The following is a 22,735-nucleotide window of genomic DNA, read 5'->3' as shown; positions in this document are numbered from 1 at the left end:
TCCCAGGCTCAAGCAGTGGCTGATCAAGCAGGGCAATTGATCGGGCCAGGCAGGCCTGAAGCGGAGGCGGCAGGCCATCAACAGCTTGGGCATCAGCACGAGGAGCCTATGACGGTGAAACCCAGTGTGACAGGGTCTGACTTTTGGAGCTTCACATACCGCCCGTTTGCTGCCACTCACATACTGACCTGACCGTCCTCCACCTGTCACATCCAGCAAACATGCGGTGACAAGCCCTTGACAAGTGGGCAGGGGAGGGGACACTTGTCTAATGCCGGGGCTAAGTGACCTGCAGCCGAATGGAGCCCTTGGCTTCCGGAATGGCTTACGGAGGACACGAACGTGGTACATGGGTCCAGGGTTCATGCAAGCTCTGCATATTGTACGTTCTGAGGACCGACTTTGAATGAGTATTTCATTTTGACTAGGAGAGGTCCGCTTGTCCTCTGGTATGGTGGCCTACTTCTCAGCCAGTAGCGGTCGACTGTGTACTATCTAGGTATGCCACCGTCGTGCCCACAGACAAGCCATGGCGAATCTACGTTTCTTGTTTGCCACCGCCGTCTGGCTTAGCACATTCCTGGAAAGGCGGAGTTCACCTCGACAGGGATTTTGAGGCTCCTGGCGGATGGAAAGAGAGGAAGTTTGTGTCTTGCGGTTCGGGACGAGGATGGGATTGAGAGATCGGTCAGGTCCTGGTTGGGTTGTCGGGTCTGCATTAAGGAAGGATCAAGGTCGTTGCATACAAGCTCATGTCATCATTCATCAACTCGCGTTCCGAGCGAGACGTAAAGAAAAAGGTATCATAGCTTCGTCAGGTCGCTTTGCGCAACATACCGTCTATCGGTCGGACGCCAAAGAGCAAACAATGCCTTATGCTTTTTCGCGGGGTTGTGATCATCGGGTCGGTTGATTGAGGAAACAATGGGATTCGAAGGAATGTGGTGTCTCGGGGGTTAGAGGCGTGATGTTGAACCAGAGAAGAGCAGCCTGACTTGAAGGATGGATGGTTCCGTGCTTCATTCCGAAGACACTTGTTGTCGGCGTCCCTTCTCGGCTTCCAAGTTCTCGTAGAGGAGATATAGAGCTCTCTCGTTCGCGGTAGCACTTCCCATGATGGTGAACATACGTTCACCAGTCTCGTCATGAGGTGCCTTTGCAATTGAGATTCTGGCTCCTGAGGTCTTCCGGATTTCGCTGATTTTGGATCCGCCTCGCCCAATGATGCAGCCGACCATATCGGCGGGAATGCTGATGTTCTGGGTTTGGACTTCTTCACCATCTTCGGTGACCATGGGAATACCGCCACCTCGTGGTGCATCATTGCTACGGTTGTAGGTCCGTGCTTCGCTAAAGTCGGCGCCGTTGCCGGTGCGATTGTAGGAGCGACCGCTGCTGAAGGCAGCACCCGGCATTCCTCCACCACCAACAGCTGGAGGAAGAGGACCCGAACCAACTTGCACGCGAACAGCAGGGTTGTACAGCACAGTCCCGGTGCCACGTTGCCAGTCGTCGACGAGACATTTTCCGATTTCCCAAACGGCTTTGTCAATGCCCTCAGGGGTACCTTGCACTTCGACGATGCGCTCGGTGGACTGGGGCAACATTTCTTTTTGAGCAACCATGCGGACTCCGGAAACGTCTTGGATGTGCTTGATCTTCAGACCTTGCCGTCCGATGATGGTACCCATCTGGTTGTGGGAGATCAAGAGGCGGATGGCTGAAATGCTGTTAGCGAGATTCGAAAATGGAGGATCTTGCAAATACGTACGATGAGTACCATTGTTCTGGATCACCCCTCCCATGCCCATTTGGGGCGCACCCTCCAGGAGACCTTTTGCGACAAGAGAGTATGCCTTTGCGATGCCAGAAAGAGGGCCAGTAACAGTCAGGACACGATCGTGAACGCCCTGCACGACCTTGCTGACACCAGCTTTGACACCGGTTTCTTCTCGTAGATCAGCCACATTCTTTCCTTGTTTGCCAATGATAACGCCAGCTTCCTTGGTTGAGACAATGGCTCGAAGGGTCAGTTGTGACTGCGCATATTCTTCTTCGGTCTTTGGAGGCTCATTCTCTCTGTCGCCGAGATTGAGCTGATTCAAGGAATCGTTCAGAGCAGCGGCGTCATCGACATGGTTCGCAACGGGGGAATCGGCGGAAGCCATTTTGAGGAAGGTGAGATGAAGCTAAAGGAAGGAGACGATCTTGCTGATTTCGAGAGAAGCTTGGATGGCGAGCAAGGCGGGCGATCTCGATCAAATGTGCGGTAGCGAAGATGGTTGCAGGACGGAGGTGTATTGCAGGTGCAGTGAGGGAGGAGCGGACAAGACTTGGAGTGTCCCCGTGAGTAGAGGATGAAGGTAGCGTAGAGGTCGAGAAGAAGAGGGATGAGAAAGGCGGGAGAGTGGGAAGGAATGAGGTTGTGTTGAGACGAGAGGAGGAGAGTGCAGGATCTTCGACGTCGTTGGAAACAAACGAAAATGCTGGGTTTGTTTGGAGGCAGGGAGTTTTATTCACACTTGACTTGCAGGTTCTTGGCTCCACTCCTTTAGTAGTGGCCAGTGGCAGGCGCGCAAAGCGACCAGCACCCACGCCAGTCCTTTCTGGCTTCAAGGGTGCCCGTGCTTGCGTCTTGCAACACCTCTTGGCGGCCTTCACCTCGAGGTCTGGTCCTCAAGCCTCGACTCAGAAACACCGGAACCGCGCACGCTATGGCGGAAGCTGTTGCCTTGGGCATCGATTTGAAGCAAACTCCAAACTCTTGATCGTCGACGTATACTCCGCAAAACTAGGTCTGCTCGGCGCAGACTTCCTCCTATCTCACGGAAGAACCAACGCGAGGATTCCGTGGACGAACGAAGATGTACTGATCATGAGACATGCCTCGAGGGAATACGTCTTAAAGTCGCAAAGAATGAGGCTGTACATACCCCATTGTTCCTTAGAAAGGCGCCGAGAGCCGTATGAAGAACTCGAATCCAGAATGAGAAGCCACTAATGACACTGAGAACTCCGCTGCTTCTTTTCTCGGATGTGACCAAATATCGATCGGGACCATGCAGCCCGGATCTTGACTCCCGCCACGTATCTCCGAGGCAGGTCATTATGCCATCCTCGACGTTTCCATTAAGGCTGCATATGTTCCGGGGCAAAGGACACCTGAAAACTTGACGAGGCCAACTTGAAACACGTCGGTAACGTCAACTATGACCTCTGATAAGGAATCTTTGAGCAGACCGAGAATAGGCTCATTCGAGGGCATATCATTGGGAAGCTCACTGATACAGCAGGCCGTCGCCAATTCGGTTCAGCGAAACTTCGAGCTGAACACTTTCGCCCTTCTATTTGTCCGCCTCAAAGACCACCTTTTGCACGCGCATATTGTTGAACTCATCGTACCACTTGACTGCCTCCGACAATGGTTTAATGCAATCTGTCATGAAACTGTCACCTGGTTAGCAAGATGGAAACAAAGGATCCCAAAGGTGCTTACTCAAGCTTGTCCTGCTCCTTGGCCAGCATGTCCAACGCCGGCTCGAAAAGGCCTACAATTCGTGTCAACTTGAAGTTTCAGCAAGCAAAGGATCTCCCTTACTTCGGACAGGGCATCTTCCCATCTGGATTCTCAAGTTTTTACCGTATGCTTGATTTCCAGTCCAAGGGATCTCAGCGTTGTGAACGCCCACGCTCGATATGTTACCCCAGGGCCTCAAAAGCTCGAATCCCATCTTCAGTGCATCACTGTGACCGACAATTTCGATGGCCGTGTCCGCTCCACGGCCATCTGTGAGCTCAAGGACTCTCTTCTTCAACCCTTCCATATTTGTCTGGTAATTCCACGGCTCGGCACCAAGCTTCTTTGCTAGTTCTAATCGAGATTCCACGCCGTCGACGGCTAACAATGCTCGTGGCTTGTATTCGAGGGCGTTCACCAAAGCACACAGCCCCACGGGTCCACATCCGATCAAAAGCACGACACTTTGACGTATCGTTGCTTCATCGAACCCGCGAAAGGCATTGGCTGCCGCAAAATATCCCGTTGGGAAGATGTCCGCCATCAAGACGAGTTTGTCCTCGGCAATGTTTGGGGGCGCTTTGACAACCGTGCTGTCGGCGAGAGGAATCCGGCAATATTCAGCCTGGCCTCCATCAAGGGCGGGGGATCCGAACAATTTGCACTTTTCACAGCGAGAAGAGAACCCTCCTTTACAGTAAAAGCATTCACCACAGCTGAGAGTGAACGGGGCGACTATCTTGTCTCCTTTCTTGATTGATTTGACGTCGGATCCAGTCTCGATCACTTCGCCTGTGAATTCATGACCCATAATGAACCCCGTGTCCGACGGTTGATGTCCGCGGTACACATGGAGCTCGCTTGTGAAGGTTAGCATTTGAGAATGTGTGCATGATTTGATTGCCTACCTTCCACAGAGCGCCGTATATCTGACCTTAACAATGATGTCTTTTGGATCTTGGATCTTAGGTACAGGTCTCTCCTCCACTTCGATATGCAGTTTGCCTTTGAACACAACTGCACGCATGGTGTCTTTCGTTGCCATGATGATGTTGACCTTGGCCGGTAGACAATACGAGTGCACAGACCGAGCTTGATTGAGGATGATCTGGTCCCGAACCCTGCACCTATCTGCACAAAACGGCCTTGAATTCGAGCGATTGCTGGTGGTGGTGGTGGTGCGAGAAGTATCTCTGGTACTACCTAGCTATGGAAGATATATCCTTCTAGATGACCGCACGTCAATCTGAATCGCGATCTGCCTTTGCGGGGGTTACGTCTGTGAAGCTCCTCTGTGGTGGAAAGGCTGTCACTCGTCATCGAAAATGCAATGGGTTGCTCCGAAAAACACTTTCGTCTCCGTCCTTCTCCACTCTTCGGGATCGATCGGACGGCATCGAATAAGGTGCATAAAGGTATTCAATGACCAGTGCCAGTCCCCATGGCGTCAATGTTGCTACGGCCGACCTTCATCACAAACAATGCATTCAGCACGAATACGGACATCCGTCGCTGTCGTTTTTGATGCGCAACAGGAAGGTAGCGGGGCATGAGTAAGCCACCAAGATCATGTCAGCAGCCTGGCTCGATGAGTGTATTCATTCGAGAGCCAGCGAGAGGCGGGATCTGAAGGGTATTGTGTAGGGTCGACACATGGTACCTCCTCGCCTATCTCATTCCATTGTTCTTTTGCTGAGTAGTCACGGGACTATTAGCGTCTTTGAGCTGCTTCTGAAGTAAGCACGCCTCACCTCCCATGGTCCGTGATGACAGCCTTGCGACCAAAGTCGTCGTAAAGCAGGCCGGGGGCCTAAAAATGCCTGTTCCACACTTCAGCGTAGGCTTGATGTGTCGTCACAGCATCTGACCGTCAGCGAGATTATGGCAACCCTGGGAGATTCGCTTCTCAGGCTGACCATCGATGGCGAGAAGCGAGTACAAATACTTGCCGCGAGTCTGGTTACCTCGAGTTTTGACGGCTCACGACTTTACAAGTATCCAACCCTATCTCGAACTGTTCGACAGAGCTCCGGGTGAAGATCGGGCATCATGGCAGACAATCTGGAGACTCTTAAATCTCTACGCAGCTTCCTGAATCAACACATTGACGAGTACGAAGCGGCAATTGTCGACCGACACAAAGACAGACACGGGCGGGCGAAACTGGGACAAGAGATATTCAACATCTCATCGAAAATCGCCGAACTCATGCTCGCACCCGGCGACCGCGTACTGAGACTGAGTCTGGCACCAATCCTAAACACTGCGCTTTACGTGGCGATTCAGCTAGATCTGTTCAACCTGATCCATGAGGAGACCGATCTTAGCGCTCTTGCCCAAAAGACTGGAGCAGATGCCATCTTGCTGCTTCGGATTCTGCGTTGCCTCGGCGCTTTTCACATATTCGAGCAGTTGAGCCGAGACACTTTCGCAAGTACAACACAGTCAGAAAAGCTCCGGGAACCCCAAGCCAGAGATTTCATCAAAGCCAGCTTCAACATCATGCATGCCGAGAATAGGATGGTTCCGTCCATACTGGAGTCAAACGGGTTTCGAAGTCCAGTGGACCGCTCAGAGAATGCAGCTGTCCGGCTCTGGGGCAAGGACATGTTCGAGATGATGACTGAGAACGAAGAGATGAGGACACAGTTCGCTTCGGCCATGTCAGCCCAAGAAGACCTCCCCCCAGAGATGTATCCTGAGTTTCCGTTTGGAGAGTATGTTGTCAACCTGTCCAATGACGACACTGCTGTGACCATGGTCGACGTTGGCGGGGGTGTCGGCCATGTGCTCAAAGCAATCCTCCAGCAGAATCCGGGCCTACCGGGTCGATTCGTGGTGCAGGACGTTGCACCCGTCGTAGCACTTGTCAGCCCAGAGGTAAAGAGCTTTGAGGCTATGACGCATGATTTCTTTGAGCCACAACCGGTCAAAGGTAGGAAGACTCCTAGATTGCCCCTTTGAAGGCTATTGCTGAAACTGCGGTAGGAGCCAAGTTCTATTATATCCGACATTGCCTGCATGACTGGACGGACGAACAGTGCGTGTCCATACTGAAACATCTACGAGATGCATGTACACCGACTTACTCGAGGATCCTGATCCATGAATTCGTGCTCCCAGCTACTGGCTGCGGTCAACGCGAAGCGCTCTTCGATATTCTGATGATGTCGTTTTGTGGCATGGAGAGAGACGAGAGGCAATGGCAAGACATTCTGACAGCTGCAGGTTTGGAGGTAGTCTATATCTGGAAGGCAGATGTCGGTGGCTATGCCATTATCGAGGCTGCTCCAGTTCTTGATCTACCCGAGATCTCAGTAGAAACTGTACCATGAGCTCGAAGGACGATTTGGTGGTGGGACGCAAGGCGGGCCCCCGGCTTCAATAAGACTGCCATGAATATCTATGAGATGTCATTCACGATATCTCCAAAACAATGCCCATTCGTCCAATTCCCAGTTCCCATATCCTCGAAACCATACCAAAACCCGCTCGCGACAAGGAATGCTTGAAAGTGTCTTGCAGCAGAACTTTGCTATGTCACCGTACACAGCAACTCCGATTCCAAGATGAACTTGCCTTCCTTGTACTTCTCGCTGGCCTCATATGCTTTGTCATACTTCCAGCCAACCGTCTCATCGCACTGCTTGCACTTGATGTCCCTCACAATGTGCCTGCCCGTGGTCATATTTCTCTCCATCGCTTCTGCCTGTTTAATGTTGACGACGGTTGAAAAGAGAAATGCTTTGCCATGTTGACCTCGAAAGTTACGCGAGATGATGTCGTCAAAATCGGCCAAGTGCGTTTTACAATGCTGCAGAGCGATGTTCGTCAGCCACTGTCCTCTCGGACGATAGCACATTGAGAAGTCGTACCTTACAACCAAAGATTTTAGCGGAGTTCAGGTAGACATTGTATGCAAGACCCATCCTGCCGTGTCGACGTTCTGGCTCTCAGGCTGTCGATAGCGGGAGACTGGAAGTTCCCCGCCTAAGCCTGAAGGCGCAGTCGTCTCTCGGTAGGAAAGATCAAGAGATCTGGTAGGGAACCTGCTCTTGACGCTGCTCTTGACTCTATGTTTTCTATCAAATCCAGGTCTCAATTCGTTGTGCACCCTGGTTCCGAAGGCAGAGGATGTCGTTCAGCAGAGGTAGGAGGCAGCAACCGCTGTGGTCGGAAGATGGTTGGCTTGGTGTGGTGGTCAACTGACGTTCGATCGCTCGGCCGAGAAGGGTGGTCGTAAGACCAAGTTGAATGAAGCCTGGTGCAGTAGACAAATGATTAAACTTCGAACTAAGGCACAAGATGTAGCACGGTCACCGTGAATACCTATAAAGTGGTCGTTGGGCGTGGAAGAGGAACGGAGTTAGCCAGTTCGTCAGGCAGAATGATCGTCGGCTTCAAAGGGCTGGAGCGCTGGGGGTCACTACCAAGCTACCTTAAATGTAGGGTGGGTGGGTGGCTGCCGAGCTGCCTTCTTGGTGCCATCATTCCCCGAGTCCCACACCTACACCCTGAATTGACCCTGTGGAATAGTTGCGGAACAAGATGGGCCAGTTTCGCTGTAACGTGATGTTCCATTCATAATGCTATTCCACTGACTTACAAATTCAAAGTTAGCGTTAGCAGAGTCCCGGGCTGCTTCGACCATGAATCCATAGCAGAACAACTGAGGTCGTCTGGGGGGCGATGCCATTGCCATCATTCCAAATGTCAGCAGGCTATCGATAGCGGATGAACTCCGGCGCATCCTGATGGCTGGGGAGCTGGGTGGATGGACTGTTATCGCAAAGTGAGGGGCAACAGGAGCATAAGGCAAGGAGATGGCTCAATTGCAGAAAGGTACCGGTAGGGTACCTGACACAGGACCTGATGATTTTGCAAAGAACCAGGATACGTAGGTATAGACGGTCTGTATTCTTCATCGCTGACCGAGTAAGCCTTTGTACGAATACCAAAAGTCATAGCAATCCTTGTGACCCCAGTGTTCAGTCCAGAATTCTCCGAAGATATCGTCCATGTCTACATCGACATCAACTAACCTTTCGGTTCTTTTCAGCCCGCACAAAGCGCACTGTCTCGACGATTCAGACGTGCCCGAATATTTGAAGGTCTTCAAGCTTGGAGATGAAGAGATCTTCATCCGGTGAGGCTGTAAACCAGCTTGTGCTATGATGCTGTTATACTCATGAACGTGGGTCATCCAGTCGCGAATCATTTCTTCAGCGTCTCGCTCCTCCTTTGCATTTTCACTTTTGTTGATTGATGTCAATTTCATGCCTCCGCTCTTTCCCGCTTGGCCTATTCTCATGCTCTGAGACAGGAGAGTGTCACGCTTCCACCGAAGAGATCGTCCAGCTACAAGTCGACTGGCTGTCCGGAACACAACAAGAACCTTCGCTGCCAAGTCTGGCTTTGATGGCTTGTCGGCGGCATTGTGCTGTTGGATTTCCTCGAAGACCGCAGAAAGCAATTGAAGCAGTGAGGATGGCGGAGGGACGTTTGTCGGTCGCTCAAATGCAGGTGCGGCGTTCGCTGGCTGTGACTTGTGTTGAGGCCTGGTCAGGGTGGTAGGTGGAGGCTTTGGAGAAATCTGTTGCGCTGGACGGTCGAGCTTACCATCCTCGAAGGCTTCCCATTCGTCTTCGTCGGTGGGTGTGGTTTGAGGCCGAACCGGTTGTGTATCACGTTCCCTGGAGTCATTTGGGCCTCGTTGTAGACTTTCGTGGCATTGCATACGTTCCAAGTCTTCCCAGTCTTCTTCCCATGCTGATTCGAGTTTATTTGCTTTGGCTTGTGCCGTAGATTCCGGTTGTCGTCTCTCGTCGAAAACCCTCAATTCTTCGATATGAGGGAAGAGGGCTAAGGACCCAGTCGAGGGCGGCACGTCAACGTTGTCGGGGTCCAGAAGATCATGGACGAGCTCTCTTGAACTGGTAATGTCGGTGTTGCTGCTGCTGCTGCCCTCGCTAACGCCATGATTCACGGACACGTTCGCCCTTGGGGTGCTCACCGTCTCAAAATCGCCAAACTCGTCGTCATTGACTAATTCTTCGGCATCGAATAGGACGTCACTTCCATTGGCATCTCTTCTCCAAAGAGACGTTGCTTCTGCTTGAGGACTGACTCTGGACGGAGGGTCCCATGTCTGTGAAGACCCTTGTGGACCTTTCGGGTCGCGGCTAGAAGAGGCTTCACTGGCATTCCCGGCGATTGATTTGGTCACACCCCCTGACTTGTACTGATCATCATCTGCTGCCATGAAGGCAGCATACAGGTCGGCGGACATGTTCGGAGAAGGTCATGATAGCATAGTCTATAGTATGAGGAAAGAGATTCAACAGAAAGGACCTTGAGACGGTGGACGGTCAACGGAGATTGACGTGGCACAGCGGAATACTATTTTTGCCAAGGAGAGAGATTTTGTATCTCGTACGGAGTACACTCCAAAAATCTACATTTCCGGCAAACGTGACAAAGCTTACTGAAAAGGACTGTGTTTCTCGATCTTCTTATCTTATCCATGCCACGTTATTGGAACCCAGAAGTATGCTCCTCTTGTAGGTTGCTACGAAGACCCGAATCGTACGAGGCGCGTCGACCACAGTCTTCTCAAGCTGTTTCGAGTCGGTCCGTCGGCTTTGCGGACACAACATTCCATATTACCGCATACAGAGTATGTTTAGCGGAGGATACGTCTCAGCGCCAGTGGTGAAACCATGAATTGCTAAGATCACGTCAATTATTACACCACAATCCGCAAACTCGCTCTGGGCCCCGAAAAAGATCGCTCAGAGCCACCGCGCAAACCAGTCCATACCCTGCTTCATTGACTCCTCCAGGCACGCCCTCTCCTGCGGATCATCTGGATTGCCTCTCACTGCGAAGCCATGTCGTCCAGGCTTATAGATTCTGTGCTCCATCACCGGCAGCTTCCTTCCCGCTTTCTTGATTCTCGCGTGGATCTCCTCCACCTTACCCTTTTGCTCGATATTGACACCCTCATCCTTCAATCCCCATCCAAAGCTAACAGGAACGACCAGGCCTTCAACATCGTCCGGCAAGGCCACATGACTTGGATGCATGGCCACTACCGCATCTACAAGGGGCACCTTCTCCCCATCGATCTCAATCATGTTGCCCTCAAGTCCGGCTCGAATTGCATATTTTCCGCCCCAACAGAATCCAACCATCCCGATTTTCTGGCTTCTGGGGGTCTTGCGTCTTAATGCCCGCAAGAAGTCCATACAGACCTGGTTGGTAGGCCCCTGCTTATGTCTTCCCATCCACAACACAAATGATGGCATCATAGCAAGAAGGCCTGTATATTTCGCAAGTGTCGACTGCTTTGTGGCATCAACAGGAATCAGGAGATCAATTTTCTTGAGCGGCACGGGATCTCCCTTGAGGAAGTCTGGTAGGTAAACCAGCCATTCACCGCTTTTGGCATACGCGTCCGCGATCAGTTTGTTGTTGGGCAGTGGGAGACCGAAGATGTCCGAATAAATTACTATGATACCCCGAGGGTTGGTTCGGTTGCCGATCACGTAGGTGTTCAGGCCGTGAATCACCTCTTCCTTGCCCTGGGGTTGGCCTTTGTGGATGGTGCCCTACCAGATGCATTCAGTATGGTCTGTGAATCGATTTGGATCACGTCGCACCTTGATGCACTCCTCGCATGACTTATCCATCGTGGAGTTGGGAGCTATACAAACCAGACTCCGCTTTGCGAGGTGTCCGCTCAAAAAAGGCAGGGTAGGGAGTAGGGCAGTTCAATATACCGAAATTCTGCTTGACGAAGGCCAAACCCCTGGAAAGGATCGAATTGGAGCAAGAGGCATGGAATGTCCCAAATCTGGCGGCCGTGGGCGCTGCACCATATGCATTTTTGTATACGACAGTCACCTCGTCTGTAGGGCCTCCCGTCGCTCGTCTCGCCATGTTCTCGCGTTCGACTCGGGGCCGGAATATTGTTACTAAGCTTCTTAGTGTCGCTGAAGTAAGCTAGCTTGGCGCAGAAAGCCGAATACGAGACGAGCGTCCGCTTCATCACAACCTGGCTAGAGTAATGGTACCGCTTTACGGAGACACTGATTACAGAATGTCGCAGGTGGCTGCAGAGTCAGAATCAATGGACACGTCCTCGATGCCCGAGAAGAATGCGAAGTCTCCATTGTTAGCACCTACGCTGATGCCAAAGTTGCGGAGCTGCGTTCTATGCCGCAGTCGCAAAGTTCGCTGTGACAAGCAAGCACCATGTTCGAACTGCCGTCGCGCCAATATCGCCTGTGTCTTCCCATCGACCGACCGCGCACCGAGATGGGCTCGTCGTTTCGAGCGCCTCGCAAACAATTCCACAGCATCAAACGTTCCAGCACTACAGGACGCCGATCAGGGCGTTGAAAAGGTCATGGACAGACTGCGGAGTCTCGAGAATCTGGTCAAGGATTTGAAAGACCAGCTGGAACGGGCACGTGCAGCGTCTAGCTCGGCCGGTGATGCGTCATCTGGAGGCAACTCTCCTGGGAGCTCCTCCCAGGACCGTGACGCCGGATACCGAAGGCACTCTCCATCCGCCGTAGACGTGAGCAGTGCGCACAAGCAATTTGGCCGGATGGTCATTCAGGACGCCAGCCACAGCCGATATGTGAGTAGTGGTTTCTGGTCACGGGTCGCTGACGAGGTAAGTCGGCCTATTGTGGTCACGCCATCATCCTGACTGGGCGGCTCGCTGACTTTCGCTGCAGCTTGATGGACTGGAGATGGATACTCGAAACCTAGCAGGAGAAAGGTCAGACACTTCAGAAGATGAGGCATCTCCCGGAAAAACGTCGTCCAACCAGGAACTTGAGCGGACACCCTCTAAACGGCATGCGTTCCTGTTTCGACACAACTTGAGCCCTTCGGCTCCCAGCATCCTCGAATTCCGGCCACTGCCGTCGCAGGTCCCCTTCCTCTTCGATGTGTTCTTGGAGAATGTGAATTTCTTTATTCGGCTCGTCCATATTCCCTCCGTTACCAAGATAGCCCGCGAGTCGCGTGGCAGCGGCATGACACGTCTCTCACCATCGCATGAAGCCTTGATGTTCTCGATCTATTACGCCGCTATAATCTCCATGGAAGAAGACGATGTGAGTTTCGTTTGGTCCTAACGCCGATTTTTTCACCAGACAAGATTGAGAACTGTACTGATATGTTCTCGCGCAGGTTCTGATCAACTTTGGCTCCTCCAAAACCGATCTCAGTCTCAAATACCGCCTTGGCCTGGAGCACGCGCTTGCAAAAGCCGATTTCCTCAATGCCCCTAACCTAATTCTAGTTCAGGCCTTCACCATTTTTCTCCTCCTCGCTCGCCGCCACGACAGCCCCAGATTCGTATGGATGATGACTGGCCTCGTTATTAGAATGGCACAGTATCTTGGGCTGCAGCGCGATGGCACACATTTTGAAGACATGAAACCTTTTGACGTCGAGATGCGACGAAGGGTCTGGTGGAGTGTGTGCTTATTGGACACCAGAGCATCAGAGGATCAAGGGACAGACCTGGTTATCACACACGGCTGCTTTGACACAAAAATTCCCTCAAATATCAACGATGTGGACATCGATCCCGAGTCGAAACAGAGTCCCAAAGAGCGCTACGGCGTGACGGATATGACCTTTGGACGCATCACTGCGACAATAAGCCATGTTACTAGGCAGATGATGGCCCTTACTGCAAGGGGTGGGATAGCAGCTTTGGAAGATCAAAGCCGCCTCGTTAACGAGATATACCAGAAACTTGAGCAGGAGTACTTGCAATTTACAACAGAGTCGGGCAACATTGCCTATTGGGTGGCGGTCACCGTTGCCCGGCTCGTAATGGCAAAGTTGAGTCTCATCGTTTTCTTCCCAGTACTCTTCACCTCCCCGAGCGAAGACATTTCGGATGAGATAAGGACTAAGCTGCTTTTATCGGCAATCGAGCTCGCAGAGTACAATCATGCGCTCAATGCCGAAGAAGCATGTCGGCAATGGCGCTGGGTCTACCAAACCCACACCCATTGGCATGCTGTTGTTTACCTCATGATCGAAGTCTCTCGACGTTCTTGGTCGCCTACTGTTGAGAGGGCTTGGGCCGTGCTTCATAGCCCCTGGTTGATCCCAGCCCAGACGACCACAGACAAGAACTTGCGCATATGGGTTCCGCTCCGAAGATTGATGGACAAAGCTCGTAAGCATCGCGATGCCGAACTCAGACGACTACGCTCAGATCCCCAGGCCGCCGCTAAGCTGGAGATGGAGGACCGCAAAATACAACTACCATCAAGCTCTGGGTCATTTCCATGCGGAGCCAGCATCGACGGCTTCTGTGCCCGATGGCGTCAGGCTTTGGCAGTACCAGGGGAGCTAGGAGTCGGCACACAGTTGTCTCAAACCTCTAACGAAGAGTATATCGACCCGTCGACGCATACAACTTACAAATACCAGCAGACGGCGGCGTCCAACCCTGCAAATGTGCCTGGCGATTCGAGCTTCAGTATGTCCTTCGAGCAGACGCAAATTGGGATCAGTGGATCTCGTCCCAGCCAAGTCCTAGAAAGCAGCGATTTCAGAGGCGCTCCTTCAGCCATGACGGCGGAAGCACCCAGAGACTTGGCACTCGGGCGATATAATGAGCAGTTATACGATTTCTTACCTACGGCCACCACCGATCTGTCCGATCCCGCCGCCATGGGAGCTGGTCTCTTCCCCTGGCTGCGGCCTGACGCCGATCTTTCAGCTGATGTGTTCGAAAATTTGGATATGGAATCTATGGATACCAATATGGAGTGGGACGGCGAGATGAACTGGTATAATTGGGTTGAAACAGCCAAAAGTATGGAGTTCGATGCGAGCCATGATGGGAATGGCCGGTTGTAAAGCCATCTGGAGATCTGGCAGCTGACAAGGGCAACCAACAACAGGCTATTCAACTTTGTAGCACACGGCTAGGCGTGATACTCCCAGTCGACCATAATCGCAAAAGTTCTGAAGGAAATATTCCTGTCCAGTACCTGGGAACACCTCTCTGACCCCTGCCCAACAAGTGAGAAGACTACTCAAGACAGGGGTATGAGGATCCGTAAAAAGAATGCCGGGGCGCAATCGTCTCAGACTCCCAACCTTGGCGTTCAGGAGTAATGCTGGTCGCCGAGGTCTCGAAGGGCATATACCAAAATTAGGCCAACCCTTCCGAGCTGTCTAGTGTCTGTGTGGCAGCTTCTCCTTGAGGTGTGCCCGACGAATGCTCAAGCCACGAGTGGCCACGTTGAACACCACGTGACGTTGATAATGCCAAGCATCCGAACAACAACTGCAAGGCTCGACTTCCCTAACTTGAGACGAGGCCTACTATCACCTTCGACGTAGGAAGTTAGACACACGGATGTCGCAACCTTTGTGGTCATGCGGACCTTCGAGGAAAACCAGTAAGATTTATATCCATGCACTAGACTGTTCCTATGGACTTACCAAGATAGGCGACGCTGGTCTTCTTTATTTGGAACCTCGATTGGGGTCGACTTGCGGCAAGCATTGAGAGACGACGAAGGATTTGACCCCTGCGAAGATGGACTGCGATCAGTCTGCTGGAAGGTTGGTTTCTTCTCGGGCGATCGGCCGTTGCCTTTGACCAATTGTGCCAGGCATTCCTCCTCTACGGCCCGCTAAGCCAAGGGTCCTGGCCAAAGAAGTTGTCAGAGTCTCGGTCAGCATATAACTCTCTGCGCAACCATTTTCTACGCTTTATCGAGCATCCAAACGACCTACATTCTTCAGCAGATCCTCTTGCGGATGACGACAACGTATGTTCTACCACTCACCAACCTGTTCCCGAATCTGACGTCTGACGAAGTGAAGTCTCCATGGTCGACGCTACGGCAGGATGAGATATCCAGAGAAGAAATCTTCCAGGACGTAACACGATGCATGCAGGATAACTACTTCTTCCGAGAACCTGCGACGCAGAAGAGGCTGTTGGACATTTTGTTCATCTACGCAAAGTTGAACCCAGATGTCGGCTATCGACAAGGCATGCACGAATTGTTGGCTCCAATGTTGTGGGTTGTTCATCAAGATGCAGTCGATCCCACCTGCGTTCCCGACACGAGTCAGCACGTTGAGGGTATCGACTTTATGCAAGAAGTGCTGGACCACAAGCATGTCGAGCATGACGCGTTTAGTCTCTTTTGCGCCGTGATGCAGACTGCGAAGGTATTTTATGAGACTGGCGACGGCAAGGATTCGTCACCTATCATTGCAAGAAGCAGAAAGATCCACGACGAAATACTTGCGGCTGTCGATCCAGAATTGGCCCTTCATTTGCACGTCGTCGGGATTCTACCCCAAATTTATTCCATGTGAGTTAACTGGAGAGAATGGTGGTCATCTGCCATACTGACGGATGGCAGTCGCTGGATCAGACTTTTGTTCGGACGTGAATTCGAATTTCAGAACGTCCTTCGTGTCTGGGATCTCCTCTTCGCCGAGAACTTGAGGCCGGATATTGTCGACTTGACTTGCGTCGCAATGCTGCTAAGATCTCGCTGGTCTTTGATCGACGCTGATTACACTACTGCTATCACTGCATTGACTCATTACGCACTGCCTGATTCGTCCGGAGAACCTCGGTCTCTGGTGAAGGATGCAATATTTCTTGACAGGAACCGAAACACAGAGGCAGGGGCGACTGTCATTCAGCATTACACAGCCCGGCGACCAAAGCAGCCCGAAGGGTTCCGCAGCCATAGCTCTTCAGCAGTCCGAGCAGCTCAGACTCCGCGCCATCGACATTCTCCTAGTGGCTCACCAGGGAGATTTGCCTCCTCTCAGAAACAACTGGAAGGCTTGTTCCAAGAGGTAGCGGGTGGTCTACAAAGACGCACCGAGGGATGGAATGTTTCGAAGACCGTGCGAAGCGCAGTGGGCGAGATCCATCGCAACATGAACAATTATCAGACTTCGAACACTCGCCAGGCCGGTGGTGATATCCGTCATCTTGACAAACCCGAAGATGCAACTGTAATTCTTCAAAGCAGACTCCAGGAGCTGCAAGACCGGAATGCTCTCCTGTCCAAGATGCTCGAAGACGCCGTTCAGTCCTTACGGTCCGTTAAATTGACCAGCAAAGAGAGTGCAGAGGAGGCTGAACAAAACCTCAACATCTCGCTAGCCAAGATACAGTTCGTTTCTGTTTATCTATCCGATCCAGATATTCCCATCCCCAAGGAGGAGAATTCGCGGGACGCACAGACCCCTATGTCAGAGACAAAGTCTCCTCCAGAACAAACAGAAACACTCGCAGCACAGATCCCGACAATCGGAGGAGATGAAGAAAGCTCGAAGAAAGACGCCGTCCCAGTGACGAGGAAAAAGGTCAATAACCGGACGAACAAAGTCCCGTCGCGGCCGTCGCTCATGGACTCTTCGTTCTCGTTCATGCTCGGGGAGAACAGGCATCGCTCAAGCTTTGTGAGCTCTGTCGCTGCGTTACCGGAGCAGAAGAGGGGCAGCGAGTCAAAGGGCGGACCGGCACAGGCATCGACAGACGCGAATACTCAGCAAGATCGCAAAGGAGCCGAGACTGAGGATGATGGGTTCACGCTGACCAAACTTGAAAGCGGGCGAACAGGCTGACGGACGAGGATGTCAGGGCCAGCTCCTTTAACTGATGAAGGCTGTCTATCCCTGCCAACCGAGGACCCGGAAACCCATGAAGAAGATCTGTCCGTCGACTGACCTTCTGTCACAGGTTCAAAGAAACTCCATGATAGTGCTTTTATTCGGTACACTAGAGGGCCCCCGCCAATGCCGCAATGAAATGGCTTCCACAGACATTGCGAGTTGGACGATAAAATCCGTACCAAGGTGGCAACGTACGTTGAGAGCCCTGTTGTAGTTGGGAATCTCGATGGCTTCTATGGAATGCTGTTTACGGGAATGTAGAAATCGTGTTTGGCAGATGAGAGATGAGTCCCTAAATGAGATTTTTATCCTGGCGTGCGAGCTGGCGGGCCATATTTACCTCAGGTAGTACCTAATGTTGAGAATGTTATTCTTAGGCGGGAAATGCTGTCGTCCTCCATCTTAGAAGCCCGTGATGCCCGTGTGTGCCGTGGTACCTAGGCATGGCGCTCAAAGATACCTACCTTACCTACCCTCGCTACCACGGCTACCTAGGTACCCAAGCGTGCCTCAAGGATTGGAAGCTCTCCGCATCGTGAATCCAAGTGCAAAGCCTCCTAGCAGCCTGATTGGATTTTGGGCCTCGCGAACTTCCCACCAGATTGGCTAACTGTGGCTAAACTCAATCACCGACAGGGAACACGAGTCAAGCGAGTCACAGCCCACCAACTCGCACTCGGAATGCATCGATCGACATGCTTCTTAACTGACTTTTGCTCGCCACAACCGCTTTGCCTTCCAGCCCGAAGCCGTTTGTCCGTCACCGACCTCAGTGCTTCTTGTCCACAGTGGCAGCTATCTCCACCTCCCTTGCGAAACCCTCGTTTCGAACTGATATTCTCCGCGTTTACCGAACGATGCATTTCTGTCTGGTAGCATCGTGACGACTACACTGTACCGGCCGGCGAGTCGGCCGCACCCACATTCAAGAGTGCGTCCAGTATGACCCGCGATGGACAGAATAGCCAAGGTATGTAGGATCATTCTGTGCTGGGCATGTCGGCAAGAGCAAAGCCTTAGCTTCATGGCCTTGCGCTTGCATTAATTTTTTGGCTCTACACTCGTCGATTGCGTTGTCTAACCATCTGGATAGGAAACAACACCCCGCCCTTATCACCCCTCCTCAGGTCACGCACACTGGACGTCCAGCCTTTACGAATCCCGAAGAACAAGAGTACTTCAAATCTGCCGCCGGCCGGCAACGATGCGTCGTCCTATAACCCGCGGATGCGGTTCTCTTTTGATGCGGGCACGACGCAGGAAATGAACCATCTGAAGAGGTGCGTTTCACATGCTGATATACACAGTTGATCTCTGACCGAGACAGGGCTGCACGTATTGACCACGACCTTGGACTTGGAAAGTCGGGCCTTCGAAGGATCAGACGACCAGGACCTTCACTACGCACTCCCACCTTACTACTGGAAGATGGCGATTTCCTTCCCTCCCCCCTTCACCACTCCAAGACGATGCCCATTTCGGGCTCATCCTCTCGGTCTGTTTCGACCGGATACTTGCAGAGCGGCCCAACCTCTCCCGTCATCGAAGACCTGCACCGGTTTCCTTCAGAATCTCTGCACTCGTTCTCGTTTGCCAGACAATCGGAAGAGTTTTTGCACAGCAGACAAAACATCTTGCAAAAGTCGGTTGATTTCGTGCGAGATCGGTCTCAGTGGGCTGCCAATCCAGCTCTTGCAGATGCTCAGGCGCGGGTCAGTGGCAATGTTGAAGTCCAGGGAATGATGGATTTGCTCAAAAAAGCCAACATCATACCGATCGATACCACCAACAGCAACGTACGAGCTATCGGCGCAGGGCCTATCACAGGCCCAGCTCACCATGACGGACGCAACATTTTTGAGAAGAGTTTTAGCCAAGAGTTGGAACAAGCACAAAAGGAGGCCGAAAGCACGTATACGCAGGACCACAGTCCGCGGCGCAAGTATTCGTTGGGCGATGACGACGATGACTTGCTCCGCGAGCCAGACCTTGAGATGAGGAGACCGCCGACCCGTGCTGACTCCATGAGTGCTCCACGGCGAACAGCCCTCAGGCGGACCTATACAGACGTGCATTCTGTGTCGCTGCAGCAGAAGCTCATCGAAGCACTTGCACAGCCTTATTCGACCGACGAAAGTTCTCACGCGCAAAATGCTGCCACCGTCTCCAGGAACACCATGCCTGCTACACCTGCAGTCGTGCACCCATCGAATGTGCATACTCATAGCAGCAAATTTTCGCCAACCCATCAAGCAGTCTTCCGCACTGAAGGAGATGCCCCTTGGACCATTCTGGCTGCCAACGATTTGGCTTGCCTTATTTTCGGAATTCAGCGAGCTGAAGTCCGGTCACTGAGCATTCTCGGGATCATCCAGGAGGAAAGGAGACACTGGCTGGAAACAAGGCTATCTCGACACGAAGAACATGTGGAAGAGATCCGCTCCACTCCATCCAAGAAAGGGACTGGAAGTACAAGCATGTCGCTAGTTGGGTCCAGAAGTGGTATTACAGCTAGACTGCTTAGTAAAGCTCCCTCTAGAGCTAACAAACCTTCAGACAAAAGATCAAAGACTGGGGACAGCTCCGATGGCTATAGCCGCTCGAAGCCGATGAATCACCCGCCTACCAAATCGAGAGGCGTACTTCTCTGCGGTGATATCGTGCCCATTCAGAGACGAGACGGCACCAAAGGCGCGGCAAGTTTCTGGGTGATGGAGAAGCGTGGCGGTCTCATCTGGGTTGTTGAAGAAATTGCTGAGGACGTTGCATACTTGGACATCGATCACCTCGGCAAGGTCAAAGATGCCCATGGGAGTGTGCAAGCCATCTGGGGTCAATCTGTGCTCGATGGTCTTCCGCTTCAAGATCTCCTTCCCAAGTTCCCTTTGGAGGCCCTTGATCCATTTGACAAGCTCCATGCAGGTTATTATACTGCTCGAACCGTCGATTACGTCAATGTGCCGACGACGATTGAGAAGTCACCTACCGAAAGGCAGCTTCGGGTCTCAAGTTTGCCACACATCGCCGGGGTTATGGTCCTGAATCCGGGTAACCTCAAGATCAGTAGTTCCAACAACATTTTCGCTGCTGCATTGTTTGGATACGAGAAGCCGCAAGGCTTGGATTTCACCGTGCTAATACCTGGCTTTGGTGACATGCTGAATATTTTGGCCAGCGAGGACGGTCTCCAACTTGCCGATGGGATAGTTATTCCGGAGCACAGTTTTCGTCGAGCACGAGCTCTCCTTGCACTTCGCGAAGGGAAAGAAAACCCTACCAACATTTTCCTCCGGCCTTGTGGTTTACCAGCGAAGCATCATGACGGGTCGGACATCATGGTGGATGTGCAGATGCGGGTGGTACGCAGCGAGTCTGTCTTTCCAATGTCTGACGATGCTATCATTGAGGAGAAAGAAGATGAGGTTCGAACCGAGTCGAGTGCTGCGGTGGCCGAGCTCGTTTACGCCGTCTGGATCATTTACTCGCGCAATATTCATTCGACTGGAATGGTGGGATCGAGTGCCAACCCTGAGCCTCATTCACGTCCTCTATCACCACCTTCTCAGCCTGAACCGCCGCCCTCATTGCCGTCTCCGCCGCCTACAGCATCTGGTGACGGCTCGCAATTGTCTCTCCCACCTGAGGACTCAGACGAAACAGGATCGATTACCATGGATGAGCCGCTTGAGCACCCGCCACCTCATACTCCATATATACCTCATGATAAAAAGACCATCAATGACTTCACCATTCTGGAGGAAATGGGGTCCGGTGCATATGGCCAAGTCAAGCTCGTTCGATACAAACGAGGAGAGGCCAGGAAGATGGTGCTGAAATACGTGACAAAGAAACGGATCCTCGTCGATACTTGGACTAGAGATCGTCGACTGGGTACCGTGCCTTTGGAAATCCACGTCCTCGATTACCTCCGACGCGACGGGCTGCGCCATCCGAATATCGTGGAGATGATTGATTTCTTTGAAGACGACGTGAACTACTATATCGAGATGTTGCCCCATGGCATTCCGGGCATGGATTTGTTCGATTATATTGAACTGCGAACGAACATGACTGAAGCAGAGAGCCAAAACATCTTCCGTCAGGTCGTTGACGCTATTCACCACCTTCATACCAAGGCGTTGGTGGTCCATCGGGACATCAAGGATGAAAACGTGGTCCTGGATGGCGAGGGCCGCATCAAATTGATTGACTTTGGCAGCGCTGCTTATATCAAGAACGGGCCGTTTGATGTTTTTGTTGGCACTATAGGTGAGTGATTGCAGCACGAAGTGTGCTCGCGAAGCTGACAAGGACAATAGACTATGCTGCACCAGAGGTTCTACAGGGGAAAAGCTACGGCGGAAAGGAACAGGACGTCTGGGCTTTGGGCATTCTGCTGTACACAATTGCGTACAAAGAGAGTGAGTAATGGCCTACTGTAAGTGCCTAAAATGACTGACAGTTTTACCTAGATCCTTTTTATAACCTAGGTATTTTGCCATGTGAGACATGTTGAAATCTGTGGAAACTGACCTTTCGGCAGACGAAATCCTCGATCACCCCTTACGAGCCCCATATCTTCCGTTCTCCCAAGAGTGCCTGGACCTTATCCGCAAGATGTTGGACCGAGATGTAGAGAAGAGGATCACCATCGAAGAAGTACGGGACGACGTATGGCTTGAAGAGGACTGTTAGAAGTTGGCTGTACCGCCTTCTGTTCCGGCGGCACTTGTTTTTAGCGACCATGGTTTGGAGGCAACGATAATTACGACAGCGGACGCCAAAATACATTTCCATCTCCGGGTACTGGATCGACTCTTTCTAGAAGGAAGCATTTCCCAGCAGCTGTCTGTATCGTGTTGGATGTCAGCAGGAGAAGATAGAAAATGGCCCCAAAAGGACGACAACCGGCACTCGACGCAGCCGGAATCAACTGCAGAGCTCAGTGGGGTTGGTTGCAGCTGACCTTGGGGTAATATCGCGGGTTTGGCCACGCATTGGACATGGACGTGGAAAGAGGTGGCTGGCCACGGTCCCTGGCGTGCCCTGGGGTATTCCATACGACAGGCGCTGACAGGGCGCCTGTTCTGCACCCCTGAAAGATCTCGCAGACCCACGTGCGGAGGAAAGGGTGCTTCCGGCACTCTCTCAGTAACCAGACGGGCAGAAGCAAATGACAATTCCAGCCGTTCTTGTTGCGTACTCGATAGCTTTCCCGCCAGCATTGATTTGACCAAAAGGCCGTGATACTTGCGATCTTACAGGATCGTCTCGCTGTTTTGGCTGCACTTATACTGCTAGGAAGACTCCCTCTTTCAGACCTGGCGCACCTGGTAATTGATCAGGCGAAAAGAAATGCGGGATCTGTGGGGTAAAATATGTATTTAGCCTTTAACGTCGTTGCTTAGGCCTGGTCTGGGTGTTCCGCATGGACCAGAGTTGAAGCTGCACCCGAGATGCAGAACCGGGGCAGTTTCGCGCCCTGCCAGACCCTGCAAATTCCAACGCGCGGTA

The 22,735-nt window shown here is 52.2% G+C and overlaps 9 protein-coding genes across 12 annotated transcripts; 4 read left to right on the top strand and 5 right to left on the bottom strand.

The window, feature by feature from the left end:
• Window positions 1-396: 396 nt before the first annotated feature.
• PV05_10706 (uncharacterized protein) lies at window positions 397-2,464 on the bottom strand. The gene is made up of 2 exons (XM_013454115.1): window positions 1,772-2,464; window positions 397-1,720 (listed from the first exon to the last, which is right to left on the bottom strand). Exons 1-2 carry the CDS (start codon window positions 2,166-2,168, stop codon window positions 1,020-1,022), a joined length of 1,098 nt encoding a protein of 365 aa, XP_013309569.1. The 5' UTR covers window positions 2,169-2,464; the 3' UTR covers window positions 397-1,019.
• Window positions 2,465-2,910: 446 nt separating this feature from the next.
• Window positions 2,911-4,808, bottom strand: PV05_10705 (uncharacterized protein). Its single transcript, XM_013454114.1, has 4 exons — window positions 4,426-4,808; window positions 3,599-4,377; window positions 3,497-3,548; window positions 2,911-3,447 (listed from the first exon to the last, which is right to left on the bottom strand). The coding sequence occupies exons 1-4, from the start codon at window positions 4,560-4,562 to the stop codon at window positions 3,345-3,347; spliced, it is 1,071 nt and encodes a 356-aa protein (XP_013309568.1). The 5' UTR covers window positions 4,563-4,808; the 3' UTR covers window positions 2,911-3,344.
• A 150-nt stretch (window positions 4,809-4,958) lies between these two features.
• PV05_10704 lies at window positions 4,959-6,959 on the top strand. 2 transcript variants are annotated; one of them, XM_013454112.1, is made up of 3 exons: window positions 4,959-5,173; window positions 5,233-6,452; window positions 6,506-6,959. In XM_013454112.1, exons 2-3 carry the CDS (start codon window positions 5,567-5,569, stop codon window positions 6,850-6,852), a joined length of 1,233 nt encoding a protein of 410 aa, XP_013309566.1. In that variant the 5' UTR covers window positions 4,959-5,173; window positions 5,233-5,566; the 3' UTR covers window positions 6,853-6,959. The 2 variants fall into 2 exon arrangements, with proteins under 2 accessions (XP_013309566.1, XP_013309567.1); XM_013454113.1 differs by having other exon boundaries at window positions 4,959-6,452.
• PV05_10703 lies at window positions 6,689-7,911 on the bottom strand. Of its 2 annotated transcripts, XM_013454110.1 has the most exons (3): window positions 7,847-7,911; window positions 7,393-7,778; window positions 6,689-7,331 (listed from the first exon to the last, which is right to left on the bottom strand). In XM_013454110.1, exons 2-3 carry the CDS (start codon window positions 7,444-7,446, stop codon window positions 7,053-7,055), a joined length of 333 nt encoding a protein of 110 aa, XP_013309564.1. In that variant the 5' UTR covers window positions 7,447-7,778; window positions 7,847-7,911; the 3' UTR covers window positions 6,689-7,052. The 2 variants fall into 2 exon arrangements, with proteins under 2 accessions (XP_013309564.1, XP_013309565.1); XM_013454111.1 differs by having other exon boundaries at window positions 7,393-7,911.
• A 424-nt stretch (window positions 7,912-8,335) lies between these two features.
• On the bottom strand, window positions 8,336-9,859 carry PV05_10702 (uncharacterized protein). Its single transcript, XM_013454109.1, has one exon. It carries the CDS (start codon window positions 9,804-9,806, stop codon window positions 8,439-8,441), a length of 1,368 nt encoding a protein of 455 aa, XP_013309563.1. The 5' UTR covers window positions 9,807-9,859; the 3' UTR covers window positions 8,336-8,438.
• A 379-nt stretch (window positions 9,860-10,238) lies between these two features.
• PV05_10701 (uncharacterized protein) lies at window positions 10,239-11,377 on the bottom strand. The gene is made up of 2 exons (XM_013454108.1): window positions 11,179-11,377; window positions 10,239-11,127 (listed from the first exon to the last, which is right to left on the bottom strand). The coding sequence occupies exons 1-2, from the start codon at window positions 11,206-11,208 to the stop codon at window positions 10,309-10,311; spliced, it is 849 nt and encodes a 282-aa protein (XP_013309562.1). The 5' UTR covers window positions 11,209-11,377; the 3' UTR covers window positions 10,239-10,308.
• Window positions 11,378-11,594: 217 nt separating this feature from the next.
• On the top strand, window positions 11,595-14,524 carry PV05_10700 (uncharacterized protein). The gene is made up of 3 exons (XM_013454107.1): window positions 11,595-12,200; window positions 12,265-12,648; window positions 12,725-14,524. The coding sequence occupies exons 1-3, from the start codon at window positions 11,619-11,621 to the stop codon at window positions 14,417-14,419; spliced, it is 2,661 nt and encodes an 886-aa protein (XP_013309561.1). The 5' UTR covers window positions 11,595-11,618; the 3' UTR covers window positions 14,420-14,524.
• Window positions 14,525-14,868: 344 nt separating this feature from the next.
• PV05_10699 (uncharacterized protein) lies at window positions 14,869-17,536 on the top strand. Its single transcript, XM_013454106.1, has 5 exons — window positions 14,869-14,967; window positions 15,019-15,133; window positions 15,184-15,342; window positions 15,398-15,897; window positions 15,949-17,536. Exons 1-5 carry the CDS (start codon window positions 14,945-14,947, stop codon window positions 17,171-17,173), a joined length of 2,022 nt encoding a protein of 673 aa, XP_013309560.1. The 5' UTR covers window positions 14,869-14,944; the 3' UTR covers window positions 17,174-17,536.
• A 321-nt stretch (window positions 17,537-17,857) lies between these two features.
• Window positions 17,858-22,439, top strand: PV05_10698. Of its 2 annotated transcripts, XM_013454104.1 has the most exons (7): window positions 17,858-18,191; window positions 18,315-18,501; window positions 18,549-19,723; window positions 19,778-21,490; window positions 21,541-21,642; window positions 21,694-21,711; window positions 21,765-22,439. In XM_013454104.1, the coding sequence occupies exons 1-7, from the start codon at window positions 18,164-18,166 to the stop codon at window positions 21,914-21,916; spliced, it is 3,375 nt and encodes a 1,124-aa protein (XP_013309558.1). In that variant the 5' UTR covers window positions 17,858-18,163; the 3' UTR covers window positions 21,917-22,439. The 2 variants fall into 2 exon arrangements, with proteins under 2 accessions (XP_013309558.1, XP_013309559.1); XM_013454105.1 differs by having other exon boundaries at window positions 18,549-21,490.
• Window positions 22,440-22,735: the final 296 nt, after the last annotated feature.

Source organism: Exophiala xenobiotica (assembly GCF_000835505.1).
Source record: "Exophiala xenobiotica strain CBS 118157 unplaced genomic scaffold supercont1.7, whole genome shotgun sequence".
Lineage (NCBI taxonomy): Eukaryota > Fungi > Ascomycota > Eurotiomycetes > Chaetothyriales > Herpotrichiellaceae > Exophiala > Exophiala xenobiotica.
The sequence above is the reverse complement of the archived record's forward strand: the minus strand, read 5'-3'. Positions and strand labels throughout refer to the sequence as shown.

What these genes read in the sequence shown, in the direction of transcription:
- PV05_10706 (XM_013454115.1), bottom strand. Translation starts at nt 2,168, where the DNA reads ATGGCTTCCGCCGATTCCCCCGTTGCGAACCATGTCGATGACGCCGCT. An exon ending in CCAGAACAATGGTACTCATC is followed by an intron (nt 1,721 to 1,771) that starts GTACGTATTTGC and finishes ACAGCATTTCAG; the next exon opens with CCATCCGCCTCTTGATCTCC.
- PV05_10705 (XM_013454114.1), bottom strand. Translation starts at nt 4,562, where the DNA reads ATGGCAACGAAAGACACCATGCGTGCAGTTGTGTTCAAAGGCAAACTG. An exon ending in TATACGGCGCTCTGTGGAAG is followed by an intron (nt 4,378 to 4,425) that starts GTAGGCAATCAA and finishes AACCTTCACAAG; the next exon opens with CGAGCTCCATGTGTACCGCG. An exon ending in GGGAAGATGCCCTGTCCGAA is followed by an intron (nt 3,549 to 3,598) that starts GTAAGGGAGATC and finishes CACGAATTGTAG; the next exon opens with GCCTTTTCGAGCCGGCGTTG.
- PV05_10704 (XM_013454112.1), top strand. Translation starts at nt 5,567, where the DNA reads ATGGCAGACAATCTGGAGACTCTTAAATCTCTACGCAGCTTCCTGAAT. An exon ending in TGAGCCACAACCGGTCAAAG is followed by an intron (nt 6,453 to 6,505) that starts GTAGGAAGACTC and finishes AAACTGCGGTAG; the next exon opens with GAGCCAAGTTCTATTATATC.
- PV05_10703 (XM_013454111.1), bottom strand. Translation starts at nt 7,446, where the DNA reads ATGGGTCTTGCATACAATGTCTACCTGAACTCCGCTAAAATCTTTGGT. An exon ending in CTAAAATCTTTGGTTGTAAG is followed by an intron (nt 7,332 to 7,392) that starts GTACGACTTCTC and finishes ATCGCTCTGCAG; the next exon opens with CATTGTAAAACGCACTTGGC.
- PV05_10702 (XM_013454109.1), bottom strand. Translation starts at nt 9,806, where the DNA reads ATGTCCGCCGACCTGTATGCTGCCTTCATGGCAGCAGATGATGATCAG.
- PV05_10701 (XM_013454108.1), bottom strand. Translation starts at nt 11,208, where the DNA reads ATGGATAAGTCATGCGAGGAGTGCATCAAG. An exon ending in CATGCGAGGAGTGCATCAAG is followed by an intron (nt 11,128 to 11,178) that starts GTGCGACGTGAT and finishes TGCATCTGGTAG; the next exon opens with GGCACCATCCACAAAGGCCA.
- PV05_10700 (XM_013454107.1), top strand. Translation starts at nt 11,619, where the DNA reads ATGTCGCAGGTGGCTGCAGAGTCAGAATCAATGGACACGTCCTCGATG. An exon ending in GGTCACGGGTCGCTGACGAG is followed by an intron (nt 12,201 to 12,264) that starts GTAAGTCGGCCT and finishes CTTTCGCTGCAG; the next exon opens with CTTGATGGACTGGAGATGGA. An exon ending in TCTCCATGGAAGAAGACGAT is followed by an intron (nt 12,649 to 12,724) that starts GTGAGTTTCGTT and finishes GTTCTCGCGCAG; the next exon opens with GTTCTGATCAACTTTGGCTC.
- PV05_10699 (XM_013454106.1), top strand. Translation starts at nt 14,945, where the DNA reads ATGCGGACCTTCGAGGAAAACCA. An exon ending in TGCGATCAGTCTGCTGGAAG is followed by an intron (nt 15,134 to 15,183) that starts GTTGGTTTCTTC and finishes CAATTGTGCCAG; the next exon opens with GCATTCCTCCTCTACGGCCC. An exon ending in CTCTTGCGGATGACGACAAC is followed by an intron (nt 15,343 to 15,397) that starts GTATGTTCTACC and finishes GACGAAGTGAAG; the next exon opens with TCTCCATGGTCGACGCTACG.
- PV05_10698 (XM_013454105.1), top strand. Translation starts at nt 18,164, where the DNA reads ATGACCCGCGATGGACAGAATAGCCAAG. An exon ending in CGATGGACAGAATAGCCAAG is followed by an intron (nt 18,192 to 18,314) that starts GTATGTAGGATC and finishes CCATCTGGATAG; the next exon opens with GAAACAACACCCCGCCCTTA. An exon ending in GAAATGAACCATCTGAAGAG is followed by an intron (nt 18,502 to 18,548) that starts GTGCGTTTCACA and finishes TGACCGAGACAG; the next exon opens with GGCTGCACGTATTGACCACG.